The sequence below is a fragment of the Petaurus breviceps genome, unplaced genomic scaffold (assembly GCF_028583685.1).
Source record: "Petaurus breviceps papuanus isolate PSGF00001 unplaced genomic scaffold, PetGlider_PUasm1.0 90633, whole genome shotgun sequence".
Taxonomy (NCBI): Eukaryota; Metazoa; Chordata; class Mammalia; order Diprotodontia; family Petauridae; genus Petaurus; species Petaurus breviceps.
In genome coordinates, this window is record NW_027187293.1 from 3,123,450 (window position 1) to 3,142,832 (window position 19,383).

Below are 19,383 nucleotides of genomic sequence, written 5' to 3' on the forward strand. Positions count from 1 at the left end.
TCTCTCTCTCTCTCTCTGTCTCTGTCTCTCTCTGTCTCTCTCTCTCTCTCTCTTCTCTCTCTCTGTCTCTCCCCCCCTTTTTGTTCTCCCCCTGTTCCTCTCCCTCTCTCCCTCTATCTGGGGAGTGAAAACTTGAAAACTTCTCAGAATGGATCTTATAAATTGGTGTCAGTTCTGACAGTCTACTTCACCTCTCCCCTCCCCCCCCTCCATTACTGCTGTCATTCGAAGGCTTTCTGATTTTCCACCTCTGTGGGCCCCCTCCTTCCAGCCAGTGGGAGTCTGGGACAGCCCAAGTTCACTCCTCCCCCCATGCTTTGGGACTCTTCCACCTTTCCCTTGCTGTCAGTCATCATCCTTGTTCTTTGTAAGCCTGTCTCTAAGCCACTGAGAGATAGTGGCAGGCTTCCCTATTATTTGCCATTGGGGAAGATTTTCACTCTGGGACTTGAGCCCTCCTCTCAGCCAATGGGAGAAAGAACAGCCAGGGAAAAGGGTCTGACTGTGTTAAGGTACAAATTCTTGTTCTGCCTTTTGTAACGTGCCTCTTCCTCATGATCAGTTATGAGGGAGACTGCCCTCTTCTCCTGGGGAAGAGAATAAATTCCTGTTCTTATCCTAAGAGATCTCTGTGTTCTTGATTAAATTTTGGATGAGGTTTTTCATCACAAATACCTCCTCTATCCTCTATCTCTTACTCTCCTGATCTGATATTTAAAATTAGTCAATTACCACATACCTGGTATTTTTGCCAGGTATATAAAAATTCTATTAGTAACAATTTACCTTAAGTGTCTCTATGTATGTAAATGCAATTGTTAAATATAATTCATGAATACAAAAGGAAATTGGAGATTAACATATGTACTTCAGAAATGAACAGTTCTCAAAATCTTTGGGAACTTCTTAGGTACAAGTGAATGCTTCTCTGGTATGCATACTTAGATATTCTAATCATATGGAAATTTCAACAACCTCTAGTTTCTTTCTCTCCCAAAGCAACAATATGCTTTGAATTTCTACAACCCTCCATATTTTACTCTTTTGTCTTTCCTCTATTTTCCTGATTTAAAAGAATATTAGTATAGTGTTAGTGACCTAGAACAAACATCAACTAATATACATAGTGAGGAAAAACAATGAACAAATTTGCAAAGTCCAGTTTATTCTTTTGGGGAGAAACAATCATCAGTTTGTTTAAATAATAAGTACATTAATAAGATCATAGGCTCACAGACTTAGGGACCACATAAACAGTGTAGTATAGTACCTCTGTGTTACAAATGAAAAGTTACAGAGTAGTTCCCTAGGGTCAAAGAGCTATTAAGTAGCAGGGATGGAATTTGAAGGTTGCTCTTTTCTGGTCTATATCTAATTAATATCCATTAATCCATCTGACCTCTAAAATATGTATGTACACTTATGAGTCTGTAATAATTGTTCACATTGATACGGGATTTAAAGTTTTTAATGTCAGAGGGTACAATAATAAATAGAGTACTGGGCTTGGAGTCAGAAAAACCTGACTTCACAACTAACCTCAGACACCTTCTAACTCTGTGACTCTGGGAAAGTCACTTAACCTCTGTTTGCCTCAGTTTCCTCCTCTATAAAATGGAGATAATAAAAGCACCTCTCTTTTAGGGTTGTTTGTTTGTTTGTTTGTTGCTTTTTGGAGGGCAATTGGGTTAGTTAACTTGCCCAAGTTCACACAGCTAAGGGTGTGTGTGTGTGTGTGTGTGTGTGTGTGTGTGTGTGTGTGTGGTAAGTGTCTGAGGCCTGATCCAAACTCAGGTCCTCCTGACTCCAGGGCCAGTGCTCTATTCATTGCGCCACCTAGCCGCCCCCTCTCTTAGGGTTGTTATAGGGATCAAGTAAGATAATATTTGTTGACATAGTGCCTAGAACATAGTAAGTCATATATAAATGTTAGTAGTAATAATTGTCACCATGATAATAATTGTGATAATTATTATATAACTTCTTTTTAATCACATTTAATGCCCACAACAGACCTGTGAGATAAGTCTTAAAGGTATTATTCCTAGGGTAAGGGGTTAGGGGCCCATTTTCAAACAGCTAGTGACAGGGGTGGTATTAGAGCTTGGATCCCTCCTTATTGCACATCTAGAGTTCTTGCTACTATACTGTATTTTTGTACCTGCAGAAGGCTCAGCTGATCATGGATCCTTACTTCAAAATGCAAATTATGATGTTCAAACATATTATTTTAACTAATTTATTTTCAAAATGTAGTGCTGAGGCTTAGACAATTTTTATTGTCTATTTTTTTCTAATTTTAACTTTTTTTTAAATTCTATTTTAACTGAGGTTCTGGGTTGCATGTATGTTTCATTACCTGAATATGTATACATATGCACAGATACATGGTTACAAGACTCAGTGATGAAACGATGAATTCATATATATGTGTAAGATTACAAATTTCAAAATTAATAGAGACTCAAAAATTCTTGGATTAATAGTTGAGCTTGATATTTGGAATTAGCCAACTTAATATCTCATATCTTCCACCACATAGAACATTATTTCTTTTCCTAAGGATTTCAAAGCACTTGCAATGGAGATAAGATTCAAAATACCCGTATGAGGATGGCAATCAATTTCTATGTCTCCAATATCTATGAAACAAGTCACGTTGAATCAATCTACAATTTATAAGACCCTAAATTTAGAGTTGAATGGAACCTCAGAGATTACCTAGTCTAATTCTCTCATTTATAGATAAGTAAACAGAGATCCTGAATGTAAAATGACATACCTGAAGTCACAAAAGCAGTAAGTGACAAAGCCAGGGTTAGTGTAGATTCTATAAGTCCAAAATACACTGATCTTTCTCCTGCATCAAGCTGATAGTTACAACAGTCCACTTTTCTCTTATACTGGCATAATATTATTGTCCTTAATACTTCCAAAAATGACATTTAAAACTGTGATTCTCTTGCATACTCTTCTCTGTCTTCTGAACCTCAACGAATCTGTAGTCTTATAATAGTAGTAAAATGAACTCTAAAGTGCTTACTTTGAGGACCAGTCAAAATAAAAACCACTGAGTCACTTGATTGTTAATAGCCATCTCCCTAAGACCTACCCTCAAGAGTTTAATGCCTTGGACCATGTAGCTGTTAAACTAATTTCATAAATTGAGACTTTTTCAGGTGCCTAAGAAATATGACCTCTTAGAATTGTAGAATTTTAATATAGTTAGTTTTGGCCCTATTCTCTTAGGTCTATACTGGCTACATCTTCACCTTAAGAGTTTCAGGGTACCCTGAGAGGTTAAAAGTAGATGTCCCACGAACTATGGTTCAGTTACTAGTACCCAAATTCCATTCAACCAATTAGGACTGATTAGCATTTTATAAAGGAATATTTGCTTCATAGATATAGCAAGAACGAAGGTACAGACATTTACTTTAACAATCTTATACTACCTTGACCTATTAGGAGTACAGGGAAAAGGTATTTTCCTTTCAGCTCACAATTTTGTTCAGTTCCTACATGGTATTGGCCCCACCAATCAAGTTCACATCTAAAGACTACTTCACTACCAAATGAGTTATTCCTGGACTGGGGTCCCAAAGGTCACTCACTCCTGACTCCTCAAGTCATCAGTGCTGTTCTGACTATGAAACTTGGACTCTGGAAGGATGGGATGGTGAAGAAGACTTCATTCTTTTCACTCCTTAATATGTCAATATTGCATTAGCTGCAAACCTGAACTCGGGAATACCAAGAAGTCCCCTGGACCTTTTGAATTCAGGTCTTCTGCTCTACTCCCTTCACTGGTCAGCCAGAGCTCTGAGGTAGAGAGGAAGAGGCTGAGACTGATAGGATTCTTTGAATCCTTCTGCAGCCAATCAAAAAGCTTTTTCTTCATCACATCTTTAGGTGACTGCAACCAGTTACAGAATACTTACATATGTTCCAGTCTCTCTAAGGCTTTATGCATTATCACAGTTTTCTCAAAAACAGTTCCTTAGAATTCTCTATGTGGACAGATATAATTTCCTTCCATAGCTTTTTCTGTGGAGAGAGATGCCATCTTCTTCCTAGAGATTTCCATATGGAAATGTCATTTGAACAAGTTGATCAGGCTTATGCATGCATTGAACCTCCCCTACAGAATTTTGAAGGTAAAAGAGACCTCTAAGATCATCTTGTTTCTTCATCTACGATATTATAATTTTCCATATAATTTTGGTTTTCCTTACTTTCATCCAGTATCCTGTTGAATCTTTCAACAAAAGTTTGGTTATAAACCTTTGGTTGGGTTTTTGTGTTTTTCATTTTTGTTCTTCATAAAGAGGCTTATTTTTAAGGATCTTCTTTTAAAAAGCTCAAATAAAAGATAGAATCCCAAGTTATCTAGTACTTTTGTCTATCATTTTGAAAGAAAAATTCATATTATAGGACATGACAGCCTAAAAGTCAGTGTTTGATTTTAAAGGAAAATGGTGATGAAATCATAGATTTGATATTGCCTTTAAGTAATATAGCAAAAAGAAAGTCTAATCTTTTTATTTCATCAACTGTCCTTCCAGAGTTAAGAAGGTTTATGAAATGATGGAAAAGTGACTCATAGTCAATTTAGATGACATCTACAGAGGTCCAGGGTAAGATTTAGTGATTCAGGTCAGCCATCTGAAGATCCCAAAAGAATGTATTTGTCTGGAATAATGAATCAGGCTTAGTAGTTCTATATGCCACATTTTTATTCTTTTGTTATTTACTTAATTGTTATATATTGATTCCTTTTAAGTTTTCTGGTTTTTGTTATGCTCTTAAACTTTAGCACTAATTTATGACAGCCAATCATCATTACTTTTAATTCAAGAGACAAAGCAAATGTCTAGAAAAATAGAAAAATAGCATACTATAGACACTAGTTTAAAAAGTACTAAGGCATTACCTCAGTCTAAACATCAACTCTGGCTTTTAAAATACAATAGTTCAGGGGCAGCTAGGTGGCACAGTGAATAGAGCACTGGTCCTAGAGTCAGGAAGACCTGAGTTCAAATCCAAACTAAGACACTTCACACACACACACACACACACACACAAACTTAGGCAAGTCGCTTAACCCCAATTGCCCTACCTTCCCCCTTCCAAAAAAGCAAAAATAAAATAAAATACAATAGTTTACCTTCAGACATTAGAAGCCAAGCAAAATGGTGCATCCAGCCTGCTGTCATACCACTCACTCTAATTTTGTTGTTGTTTAGTCATTTCAGTTGTGTCCAACTCTTCCAGACCCCATCTGGGGTTTTCTTAGCAGAAATACTGGAGTGGTTTGCCATTTCCTTCTCCAACTCATTTTACAGATGAGAAACTGAGGCAAACAGGGTTAAGTGATTTGCCCAGGGTCACACAGCTAGTAACTGTCTGAGGCTAGATTTGAACTCGTGAAGATGAGTTCTTCTGATTCTAAGCCCAGTGTTCTTTCCACTGTGTCACCTAGCTGTCCACTTATTCCAATACTATCCATTAAAATTTTTCTCTGGTAATTCCCAAACTTTATAGACTTAGGGGAAGAAAAGGGAATAAGCCTTTATATAGGACTTACTCTACACCAGGCCTAATGCTAAGTACTTTTATAAATGTTATCTTAGTCAGTCCTCATAACAACCCTGCAAGGTAGGAGCTCTTATTATCATCACTCTATGGTAGAGGAAATTGAGGCAAAGACTAAAGTCACAGAGTTAAAAGCATTTGAGCTATTTCTGACTCCAAAGCCAGCTTACTACCTACTACACTACTAAAGTACACATGAGAAAGCTGTGACCAAGGGTGTTTTTGGAAAGGGCCGTGTGAACACAGACAGCTACGTGGTACAATGGATGGAGCACTGGGATAGGAATCAGGAAGACCCATCTTCTTGAGCTCAAATCTAGCCTCAGACACTTACTATCTATGTGACCCAGGGCAAGTTACTTAATCCTCTTTGCCTCAGTTCCTCATCTGTAAAATGAGCTGGAGAAAGAAATGGCAAACCACTCCAGTATCTTTGCCAATAAAACCTCAAATGGGATCGTGAATGACTGAAAAATATGTGAACATAACTAAAGACTAAATTCTACCATGGGTAGATGACATGGTACAGTGAAAAGAATACTGCTTCTGGAAGGAAGATGATGATGGTGATAGTCGGACCTGGGTTCCAAACCTGACCTTAATATTTACAACCAGTATGATCTTGGGCAATCATTTAACTTCTCCCTAGACCTCAGCCTCCTTATGTGTGAAATGATGGGGTTGAACTAACTGACCTCTGAGATACCATCATGCTTTAGTTCTTTTATCATAAAATAGTTCAAATCGTCAGAGCTCTTCCTTATCTAGGCTCTTTAACACTGGCCTCTCTTTCCTTTCTCTTCAAAGCTTAGATCATGGTTTGCCCTAGATGAGTTTATTGTGCTTTCTCTTCTATTTCCATCTCCATTCCCAGAAGTTTATACTTAGAAAATTGTTACTGAGCCTCATCCTCAGCATTCTCTCCACCTCCTACATACTCCTACCCTCCTTAAATAATCTATTATTGTGTTCATGTTCACTATCTATAATCAGAGCTTAATGATTCAGAAACAAAAGATTCAATTTTTCAACACAATGTATGTGCCCTAGAAATTGTGATATGAAACATAATTTTTTTTTGTTTTTTTGCTTTTTGGAGGGCAGTTGGGGTTAAGTGACTTGCCAAAAGTCACATGGCTAGTAAGTGTTAAGTGTCTGAGGCTGGATTTGAACTCAGGTCCTCCTGACTCCAGGGCTGGTGCTCTACTTACTGCACCACCTAGCCACCCCTGAAACATAATTTAAAAGACAGAAAGCCTTTACTGAAGAGGTGACATAAAGTAAAAGTTGAATATGTGAATTTTGTTTAAGAACTAATGTATTTCTTGTTTTGGTTTAAATCTAGTCGGTTTACGGATTGCAAAATGATATTCGAAGCCACAGCCCAACCCACACACCCATACCAGAAACTAAGCCTCCAACAGAAGACGAATTGCACCAACAGGTTTGTAATATATTTTTCCTAGATACTTCGCTGCCACACATAGCTATTCTGGGCTCCAGTGCTCCCTCTTAGGATCCTCACATATCCCCAAGACTTCCAGGTTGAGGCCATGTAGAAGGCTCAGTCACAATTTCCATATAACATTCAATTTGCTACCACCATCATCTATAATCTTTTTTTAATTCTATGATTATGACTTCCATGACCCAGAGCTTGAGAAATCTTGAGATAGCCATACATGTACAAATATCCACACAAATGTGTGAGAATGTGAGAACACACACAGAGATGATACTACTCTATACATGAGTAAACTATTATTGCATTACTGCTAATGTACTTTTAGTACTTTTAGTTCTTGGTGTAGATGTAGTGCTTCATGCCCCCATCTAATTGCTAGGCAGATCAATAGAAAACTTGTCCTGGGTTCAAAGTACTCCATGGGTTCATATACCCTAAAGCATAGTTCACAAACCCCAACCAACATGCTTACCTTTAATAGTCAGCCAGAAGACTTTTTTTGGGAAAAAAAAGGCATTTGATGAAATGATATAGTAAGAAAAGTAGCAACAAAACCTTTTCCCCATGAACTAGGATATATTATCCCACAAATGCATACTTCAGTAGAAAGAGTGTTTACAGATATGGCATATATGTGGCCAAGGTTCACACGTGAAGAGGAACACATAGCAAGAACACAAATAGCCAAGGCATATTTATGGAAGGACAACTCACAACTCCATAGCTATTGGATCATTTTTATGTGATATCACTAATCTTCTGCCAGTGCTTTTATCAAGTGTCCTTGGGAGATGCCTGAGGCCACTTTTTGGTAGTTTTCCCTGTATACTATTCTACCAAATGCTGCTCAACTGGATTTAAAATCTCAGCTGCTGCTGTGTAACTACTGTCTAATCTAAACTCTTTAACTTCCATTTCCTCAAGGGAAGAATTGGTATTGATGTGTTAGCTTTTAAACCAAAAAAAAGTCTTTCAAATTCTGCCAGAAAAGCCAGAAGTCATTGACTAGTGCCAGCAAAAAGTCTCCTCTCAAGTTCTTCTATCTTGTTCCCTCAAAGTCTTGACTGTGAAGTCTTTCATTTCCATATCAGGACATCCCCAGACCTGGAACCACTGTGCTTAGAATAAAGAACAAGGTCTTCTCTGCCACTCAGGGCATTCATGGTCCTTCTTTTCTTCAGATTCATCTTCCTGATGCAGGGGTTTGGTCCCTTTCTCTGAAGTTAACCTGTGGTCCTTAGATCTTAAATACCTTTCATGGGGATAGGGAGAGAGGGAGAGAGAGAGAGAGAGAGAGAGAGAGAGAGAGAGAGAGAGAGAGAGAGAGAGAGAGAAATTTTCATTAACCTAATGTCTAACTGAAATTATTTTGCACTTTCAGGAATTATTTTAAAAAGATTATTCTGAGAAAATGTTCATAGGCATCACTGTATTACCAAAAGTGTTCAGAATCCAAAGAGAGGTTTAGAACCCCTTCCTGGTTTATGGTGAATACTTCACATATCTCTCAACTGTAATCTCTGAATACTAGAATTTAAGCCAGACAATTTTTTTTTTGGTCTAACAACTTTCAAACCTTCCTAAGGTGGTAAGCTCCTCATTTATCAAATTCAGTCTCTTAGATTCTCATTTTTGGTGATTCAGTAGAGAAATGGAATGGAGAGAATGGTATATCCCAGGGGCAAGGTCATTGTTTCTTCATTCAACCACATTCCTGAGCTTTCTACATACAGATATAGTTATCACAAAAATTTGAGGTATACCCTAACAGTTAAGAAGTTTGTAAAGAAAAAGACACCATTGAACTGGGTGAGTTTCATGAAATTAGTTGCCTTGGTAGGTGACCCATTCACCCCTTGTCTAGAAATCTGTAAAATTTCAAGAATTCAGTTTTATCAGGTCACTCAGGGGTGATTAGATTCAGGGAAACTGATTCTTGGTAAGTGCACACATAAAAACTGACAAAAAATAAAAGGAAGTAGGGAAGGAAGGAAGGAAGGAAGGAAGGAAGGAAGGAAGGAAGGAGGGAGGGAAGGAGGGGAAGGGGGGGGGGGAGGGAGGAATCAATGAAGGGAGGAAGGGAAGGAGGGAGAAAGGAGTTTTACAAATATTATCTCATTTAATGGGGAGGATATTTTCTCAGGGCACCCATTTCTGGTGTCATAATACTTGGCAAACCAAGTTAATTATCTGGAGGCTGCTTGAAAAATCTCTTATCCAGAGACTAGGAAGCTAGATAGTTATGAAAGATAAATTCAATTAAGGCAGTGGTAAAGTCTTATAAACTACATATGCTTTACTCTAGGCGATAACTCTCTACTGACTGACATACTCTTGTGTTTAAGATACCTCTCCTTGTGTAATATTGAATAAAAACTGAAAAATTTGAAGACTTTGGCATCTTTTTTTCTTGACTTATATTGACATTCCAGTTCTACAGTTCAGTAATAATGGGATCCCTTAGATTGTTTCAGTCAACAATTTCATTGTGTGTGTGTGTGTGTTTTCTATTTGACTCTCTTCCTCCTAATACTCTCCTGTGCGATCAGCTTATAGAGGGATTATTAACAGTCAACTTGGTGTTGTACTAAACAATAGTTTAAGCATTATAAACCCTTTCCTAATGGATTTTTAATCTATGTGAGTCAATGCATTATTAGAAATTGTTTCCATGGAAAGCCTTTTAATCAAAAGTTTTATTCATGTGATTTTTGTGTATTGGGTGGGCCAGTCAAGGCAGATGGAGGGATTTGGAGATCAGATATTTTTCTGAGCATGTGTCTCTGATGTTTCATTTCTCTGGCCTTCAGAGGCAGTGAGTCAGAATTGGACAACAGGTTGAAAGCTACAAATTATTGATGAATTTCATTTTTGAATGAAATATTGGTTAAAATATTTCTTTGCTTCTTTCCTTCTTTTTTTAGTCAGTGACATGTTGAAGAAATCATTTGCTTTTTAAGAGGAAAAATTATCTTCTTTTATTAAATTAGGCAGAATGCTTAATTTTTTTTCTCTGCAAGTATCATAATCAACTATCATCATACTGGTTTCACTTCTCATAACTAGATTGTACTAGAGAGTAAATTAGTTACCTGAAGAAGAATGTTACCTCCATTAGATACTATTGATTTTATTTTTTTTTTTAGCTGAACTCATCAAATGTCATAAGTAGAGGAAAATATCTATCATCCCTGTAACTGTTTCTCCTCCTTTTCTTTTTCCAGATAAAATACTGGCAAATACAGTTAGACAGACATCGGTTAAAAATGTCCAAAGTTGCTGATAGGTAAGGATTTTAAGATGGTGCCCTTTTAAAGTCTTAAATTAAAGATAGAAAGGAAATATATCATAGATAGCAGGGAAATGTGGTATTACAGGATAAAGCTGAGGTGAATAATTCAAGACTTCTCAGAAAAAGTAGAAAAAAAAAGTTGAGTTGCCTGGATGGAATGACAATTCCTTCTTGGATCCCCAACATTTAAAGCAAACTTCTCCATTTAGCTCCAGGAATGATACAGGCTGAGATCTTGATCCCTTTATTCCAGATAGGAGTGAAGCTCCCTCCCAATTTTCTGGTTCAATTTGATACAGTAACAACAATATTGTTTTAAGAACAACTTTGAGTCACCATGTATACACTATATGTATAGACATATATGTGTATATCTACCTATATACATGTATTTGTGTTTAATAGTAGCCATCTTTAGGGCTAGAAAAAAAAACAGAAAAAATGTTACATGATACTATTATATATTTAACAGGAACAGCAAGTTGTATATGATAGATTTGTAATATCATGTACAATCATCTTTTTTGCCCTATTCTACTGTTATAGAAATGCTTGTTTTGTTTCTTAAATTCAGAATAAAATAAATGAAATTTAAAAACAAAAAAGGTAAGTTTTTTGTAAAGATGTATAACTCCTATGTTACTCCTTCACCAAATGGCTTTCTTTGTTTCAGCCAGAGTGCTACATTTTAGCTATTTCCTCTACCCACATTTAGATCCATTCTTCATAATTCAGATGTTGGATGATATTTTTCCACCACAGTAGCAGGGGAAGGAATAAGCATTTTTAAGTATCTACTGTGTGCTAAGCATTTTGCTAGATACTTTGCAAGTTAGGTATTATTTCATTTAGTTCTCTGAACAACCAGACCAGAGATTAAGTGACTTGCCCAGGGTCATTCAGCTAGTGTAATGCCTCATTTGATCAGACCAAATTAAATCGGATATGCTCAGATTTACTCAGGTATTGCTGACTTCACACCCAGTACTCTATCCACTATTCCACCTAACTGGAAAGGATGTTGAATGTAGAGTGCGAAGACATGCATTCAGATCCTACCTCTACTACTTTCTGTTACCTTAGGCACATTATTTAATCTTCTAGAGTCTTAATTTCCTCACCTTAATATGAGGGAGTTAAAATAGATGATTTCTTAATTCATTTTCAGCTCTGAAGCTCTGATCAAACTTTAAAATCTTTTTTTTAACACTTCATGGGTGAGAGATACTCAGTTCTCAATCAAGTGGTGAGTCAATCACTTCATTAGCAGGAAAAATGAGGGTAAACAGGGGATATGACATCACATGTATGCTGGAGTCAACTCCTACTGGCTCAAGAGACCCAACCATGAAATTTTCAATGTGGCCATTATGCCTCAGGAGCTGGCAGACTACAAATCAAATTATATATGCATGTGCACACACACACATTATAGAGAAAATGGTAATTATGCGAATTAAACTGAAAAGTGTGTCATGTATACTTTTATTGGAGCCAATTGGTAGACAGTTGTCAGTATATGCCAAGTTATCAGCATCTTTACTGCTATTATTTACCAGTCTTCTGAGTTCATTAATAAACATAACGAGTCTACATATTCAAGATGGAATTGGGGAAGTATTCAAAATGACGTGAAATTTGGATTTCCTATTACAGTACTGAATAAGTAGGATTTCCTTAGTCAATTATATTTTAACCTATTTCATTTGCATTGTGTTGGATTATACCTAGAGAAACCAGAAGATCATAAGTATGTACTTCTTTTGCTTGTTCCTAGTTTACTAAGCTACACAGAACAGTATGTTGAATATGACCCCTTTCTTGTGCCACCTGACCCTTCCAATCCTTGGATGTCAGATGATACCACTTTCTGGGAACTTGAAGCAAGGTTGGTGATTTTTTAACTCTCCTTCCCACAGAAAGGTTATGCTTCATCTCAGGGTTTGCTTCCAAAGGAGAAGAATCCTAGAGTTTATAAACTCTAAGTTTTCCTATTAAAATATGATGATTAGTGACATAATTTTCTTCCTATTATTTCTTTGAACAAAAGGCATTATTTTGGGCCCTGTAATGGCTGACACCTACTCCCATAGGTTGCAGAGTCATGGCACAATGGTTTTAAAGACTTACAAAAGGGAGAGAGATTTCCATTTCTGAAATGAATCCAGGGTGATTAGCTCTTGAAGCACTCTCTATCTCACCTCTCAGTAATCCCTAGTCTATGAACACACATTTAGTATGTGAGCCAAAGTCATCTCTGGGCATAATCCAAATAATTTGAATGATGCTTCTGAAGGTGATGGGAATTTCTATCAGAAATAAATACATTGTGGTTACTTTTAATGAAGGAGTAGGAAAGGAAGAAGGGACTATGACACAGTATAAATATACTATAATTATATAGCATATATTATATATATACACTATATACTATAGTACATATACTATAGTATATAATGCTTATAACAGATATAATATACTTGGGAAAACTCCAAGATGCAGTTATAAATTTACTTTATAGACAAGCCTCTGAGCAAAGCTGAAAACCTGTTTAGAATTTCCCCATTCTGCCCTTTGCATTATAGCTAGAGGAAGAATGATCTAAGAATACATATATGGAGAAGTCACCAGGATAACAGCACCAGATAGCAGCACCTCAGTGAAGATTTAGTGTGGTATGCATCCCTAAGTAGATTCCATGACTTTTCTTCTCTCCTAAATTCAGCCAGTGATCCCTAACTGTCTTCGCAAGCCCAGTCTAATTTAATCTGTGCTCTATAGAATTTTCCAACTGGCAGAAACCTTAGGCATGAGTCCTCTTGCAGATGAGGACACTAAAGGAGAGGTTAAATGGCAGCAAGTTAGGGTTAGAGCCCCAGAGACTAGGACTCATATCTCTTGATCCCTATTCTCATACTTAAAAAAAAAAAATACTGGTTCTCTCTCTCTATCTTGCCCAGGGTATAAGTACTTGGGAAGCTCCCAGTCCCAGTCCATCTTTGATTGGCATGAGGGATTTGAGCTAGTGCATTCCTTTCTGAACTGGGCTAGTTCACTTCTCTTTGGGTATTGTGGTAGCCACCCCCTCCCATTTGTGGAGGCTTACCATAACAAGGCTATACTTAATGCAGACACTTGATCTGGTTAGCACATTGCAGCTCTGAACACTCAAGCTCAAGAAACCCACCAGCCTCAGCCTCTCTGATAGCAGGGACAACAGGCACGCACCTCTCTCCCTTGCTTTTCACACTTCACATCATACTGCTGTCTGATCCCCCATCTTTCACACTGTGACTATATGCATATAGCTTCATTTTAATCTTTACATGTTCTTAACTAAAAGGAGAATCTAAGGCTAAAATTTCAACATTAATCTGACTCATTAGGCTAGATGCAATAGTGCTAGAAAACTGGAAAAATGGATATATGGTGGAATGATTTGTGTTGACCTGTTTTGTACCTACAGCAAAGAACCTGGCCAGCAGAGAGTTAAACGATGGGGTTTTGGCATGGATGAAGCATTGAAAGATCCAGTTGGGAGAGAACAGTTCCTCAAATTTCTCGAGTCAGAATTCAGTTCAGAAAATTTGAGGTAAAACTTTAATTGCTTTGATCTTGTACCATAATTGAAAGAGAAATTGTTTTCTGAGAACCTGGACTAAATATGTTGCTTTTTTTCTACACCAAGGAACAAAAGCTTGTATTTTTGTGTATCAGTGATGCTGCTCCATCATTGGCCAGAGGGAAAAACAGTGGACAGCACAATGAAATAGTTTGTTGTTGTTGTTTAGTCATTTCAATTGTGTCCAGCACTGCCTGACTCCACTTGGGATTTTCTTGGCAAAGATACCGGAGTTGTTTGCCATTTCCTTCTCCATTTTTTACAGATGAGGAAATGGAAGCATTTAAATGGGGTTAAGTGAATTGCTCAGGGTCACACAGTTAGTAAAAATGTCCATATTTGAACTCATGAAAGTGTCTTCCTGACTCCCCACTCTATCCACTGTACCACCTAGCTGCCCACAATCAGATATCCACTTAATATTCCAGAAATGTTATATACTTCTCAGTACATATAAGCAATACCTTCTCTTGGTGAACTCACTTTCAAAAGAAGAATGGCACATACCACCTGCCTGTCCATACCAAGCACTACTCATATATAGCAATTGAGTCTTGTGATTCAGTCATCATTTTGGCCTTGAATTCTTTTTATTTTATTTTTCAATATTTTTTTTCTAGACCTAGAATGGATACAGTGAGCAAGTACAATTTTTAGCCTGAATTCTATCAGAGTTGAGGATCCCCAGTGAACCTACTTAGCCATTATTTATAATATTTATATAGTTAAAAATAATGTCTGTGTAGATATTCACTCTCTCAGCACTTTTGAAGCAAAGGTGAGTATAGTGATATGGCAAGGGAAGGAGACTTGATATTAAATGCATCTACCATATACTTTGGGAAGAATCCAAGGGGCAGAAGTTTTTTTTTTACCTTGCAAAGGTCAAAATAGCAAGCCAGCAGCTGGAAACAGATATCAGCTGAACTTAGAGTGTGACAGGTGAACAATTGCATTCAACTCTCACATCTGGTATAAATGTTATTTTCACATATTTTGAAAGTCTCATAACTTAAGTGACACCTGGACATGAACTGTAGTTTTACTCTGAGTCACTGCTCTGTTCTTTGACAGTTTCAAGACCATTAACATGAGTCCTGACTTTCTAGCACATTAAAATGAAATTTTTAAGCTTCCCCATTATTTTTCTCTGGAAACTTGATATACCCTTTAACTTTTTACAGACTTAGGTATTCTTATGAAATTGAAATTCCCTCTCTTATAAGTTCTAAGGATTTTTTTCCCCTTTCAATGGAACTAAGCAATCATTGGCATAGCCACAACTTCTACAAAAGGTTTTTACAGATCCTCCTATGAAGAATATTCAAGTCATTCAGGAATAAAAATTCTGTGTTCCCTCATTTATATCATGGCCCCAAATCACCCTCTGTCTTTGAGTGGACATGCCTAACATTCCACAGACTGTTACAGGGTAACCTCAAACACACCCTAAGAATGGCGATCAGAAATCTGTTATCTACCGTACAGTTTCACATGCTCAGCTTCATAGTAGATCAAAACTAAGGAATCTTCTGTTTGGGTCTTTCACAAAGCAAGATTTTGAGACTGCCAGGGAATGATCTAACATGACTTTTCTCTGTAAATAGAGACAGAAAACTAATTTGTAATTTTGGAGATATGAAAATTAATCTCCCTTGATTGACCAGTCTTCTCAGACTCTCTTAGCTCTACCTGCAAAAAGTGTGTGTGTGTGTGTGTCTGTCTGTCTGTCCATCTGTCTGTCTGTCTGTGTCTGTCTGAGGGTGATTAAAAGTAAGGGAAACTCAGGAGCACCTGGGAAATAGAGGTTTTGGGTGATGCTGCCTCCTGGTGGCTATTTTCCTTTTTAGAGAATCCTTCACCAGGATCACTATTTCATAAGGAGCTCTAGCCACTGACCTCATCTCTCAGCTAAACTCACTCTCCTAGCCTGTTCTGACTTGTCACCAGAACCTTTGCACCACCCCTCTCCAGCTTTCCAGCTCCTCTTTATCTTTTGTCTTCTTCTATTAAAATACAAGCTCTTTGAAAATATGAACTATCTTTTTTTCTTGTATTTGTGGTGATTAAAAAATTCTGAGAGACATAATTTCTGGGTAATTTAATAATTTTATTAATAAGACCAGCACATTTGTTAATAAAAGGATGGTCATTTGACCATCTCTCTTAGACCAAAGAACCCCTCATGGCAATGGGCTCACAGTTTATGTACCCTTCAAAGACTAGGTGTTCCTGAGGGCTACCAATCAACTCTGATTGGTTAACAAAATGGGAAATGGGCTATATTAAAGTGAGGGTCTTGGGGCACACAACTTGGGTCACCCCAATCTTGGTCAAAGAGACATAAATTTCCATATCCTTTGCCTTAACAAAAGGGAAAGTCAGCACTTCCCCAGACCTATCTGAGCAATCTCAATGAGCAGGAATATGCCCATTAGCCCAAACTTAGAATTTCTTTTATTGTCTGATTAGATTTTGGCCCAGATAAATCTCTAAAAGAGATTTCACACCCTGGCTAGTTTCTGGATGAGGAAGTAGAAAAGGGGGAAAATGTTGGCCCTGATTCCATAATTTATTAAATACAGCAGAGAAATAACAATTTCTCACATATTTGTATCTCCAGAGCACAATTCCTGGCACATAGTAAGTTCTTACTAAATGTTAAAGAGAAAGAGACAGAGAGAGAGAGAAAGAGAGAGAGAGAGACAGAGAGAGAGAGAGAGACAGAGAGACAGAGAGACAGAGACAGAGACAGAGACAGAGAGAGAGAGAGAGAGAGAGAGAGAGAGAGAGATAGAGAGAGAAGAGAAGAGAAGAGAAGAGAAGAGAAGAGAAGAGAAGAGAAGAGAAGAGAAGAGAAAGAAAGAGAAGAAAGATACAAAGAGAAAGGAGAGAAAAGACAGAGGGAGTGGGGAAGAGGAAGAGAGAGGGGAGAAAGGGGAGATAAAGGTATTAAATGATGAAGCATTCCAGATTTTAGGGAAGGAAGACCATGCTTATCTCCATTAACATTTCAGTGAAGATCAGGAATAACTACAACTATAAATCAATGATTTTCAACCTTTTGTTTTGCAATGGCAGAACATTTTAATTGAAATTTAAGCTAAATCTTCATAATAAAATCATTTTAAATTATTTATGTGCTTACTACTAACAATAACAAAATCACAGGCTAATTAAATATATATATATATATTTTTTTTTCTGATTCTAAGAAACTTGCAAGCAATTTAGTGAGGTCTGTTACCAATATGTGCTTTTTAATTCATTTAAATTTAATTTATTTTATCTTATTATTTTATATAAAATTTAATTAATTGATTGATTTTAATTTAATGAATTTTAATTAATAAAACAAATATCTGAGAATTTAGTGGCCACTTGTTCAACCAATACCTTAAAAAAATCCCTGCCATAATATACCAGACAAGTAGTCAGTCATACAACCTTTTTTTGAAGACCTCCAATGTGAAGAACCCAACAATATGAGCAAACTTTTCTACTTTTACACAGAAATGATTTTCAGTAAATTTAAGCCTAAATTTACTGTTTTACAGCTTCCAGCCATTGGTATTGGTTCTGTCAGCGAGGTCAAACAGAATAAGTTTAATCTCTATTCCACTTGAAAGCCATTCAGACTGTTATTTGCATGTCCCCTTCCATATTTTCTCCAGGTTAAACATTCCATTTCCTTTAAATGGTCCTTATATAAAATGAAATCAACATCCTTTGTAATTCTTATTGCATTTCTACAGAGCTTTCCTCTGTAATAATGTCCCTTTTAAACTGGGGCACTCAGAAATGGATACAATACCCTAGATATAGTGTGACCAAAGTCAAGTACTGAGGGATTATTACTTCCTTATTCCTGGAACTAGCCCAAGACCTGATGAGCTTTGGTGGCTTCCACATCTCACTGCTGATTTATATTGAGCATTTAGTTCACTTAGATAAAGAGAGACAGAGAGGGAGAGGGAGAGACAGAGACAGAGACAGAGACAGAGAGACAAAGACAGGGCGACAGAGACAGAGACAGAAAGAGAGAAAGAAAAATTTTAGCACATACAATGGACCAGGCACTGTGCTAAGCATTGAGAATACAAATAAAAATAAAATGAAAAAGCCATTCCCTGCCCATAAGAAGCTTACATTGTAATGGGGGGAGACCACATATAAAGGCAGCAAGGTAAAAATTCTGGAGAGTCAAGAATGGAGTTGAGCAAGAAGTGAGCATGGATAGCCCAGGTACTTCCTTGATTGCTAGTCCCTGGCAAGAATTTGTCAATCAAAGGAGGGGGCTACCAGGGCAGAGGCATTTCCATCGTGAGAAGACTATTAAAGAAGAGGTAGAAAAATATAGTCAGGAGCCAGAAAGAATGATCTTTATCCTTTCCAGATATTGCTGTCTCTCCATCTTCTACTTGTGAGGTACATTTTTTAAAACTCAGATGTAAGATGTTATACAAATCCATATTGAATTCTATCTTTTTAGATTTAGCAAAATTGTCTAGTGTCTCACAATTTTTTTTAGATCCTGACTGTAATTCTCTCTTAGCTATTTCACTTAGTTTTATGCCATTTACAAATTTGATTGAGATTCCATCTATGCTTTTATCATGTTATAAAAATATTAAATAAAATCTAGCCAAATATAGATACCATTTTGACACTGAACCATTACTAACTATTCTTCATGTCTGACCATTCTTCCAATCCTGAATCCTTCTTATTTATTGTCTTACCATCTAATCCATATCACTCCATCTATTTCATGAGAATAGAATGAAATACTTTGTCATATTATTTACCAAAATTCAAGTAAACTAAATCTACATCTCTTGCCAGATTTACCAGTTTAGCAATGCTGTCAAAAAAGGAAACATGTTTAGCATGATCTATCCATCTATGCTTCTGGCTGACTTTTTATAACCACCACTTCCTTTATTAGATGTTCACTAATCAACTTTCTAATGATCCATTCTAATTTTTTTCTTGAAATAAAAGTCAAGATCGCTGATCTATAAAGTTTACAGATTCTATTCTCTCTCTCTCTCTCTCTTTTCTTAATTGGAAGAATAATCTGTTCCAATTCTCTTCTGTTTTCCATGATCTTTTAGTGATAGTGGCTTAGTTGCATCTGTTAATTCTTTCAGTATCCAAGACTATAATTAATCCTGGTCAGTAGACTTGAATTTTTCAAGGTGAACTAGGTACTTTCTTACTCTCTCCTTTCTTGTCCTAGGGATTAATTTCCTGTTAGCCAATAATGTTCTTTCATTTCTCTTCCAAAGCTCATTCTCCTTAGCAGTGAATAATACATAAAATTGTATAGGTTTACACACACATGTATACATACATACACATGTGTATGTGTGAGTGTGTGTGTGTATACACACCACTGGCAACAGC

At 36.8% G+C, this 19,383-nt stretch overlaps 1 protein-coding gene across 2 annotated transcripts in view; it reads left to right on the top strand.

The window, feature by feature from the left end:
• RGS7 (regulator of G protein signaling 7) overlaps positions 1 to 19,383 on the top strand; it is a 690,838-nt gene that overhangs the window by 643,290 nt on the left and 28,165 nt on the right. For both annotated transcript variants that reach the window (XM_069064480.1, XM_069064481.1), the window contains exons 11-14: positions 6,941 to 7,039; positions 10,285 to 10,346; positions 12,130 to 12,240; positions 13,819 to 13,944. In XM_069064480.1, coding sequence (XP_068920581.1) covers positions 6,941 to 7,039; positions 10,285 to 10,346; positions 12,130 to 12,240; positions 13,819 to 13,944 — 398 coding nt within the window. The remainder of the gene's footprint in view (positions 1 to 6,940; positions 7,040 to 10,284; positions 10,347 to 12,129; positions 12,241 to 13,818; positions 13,945 to 19,383) is intronic.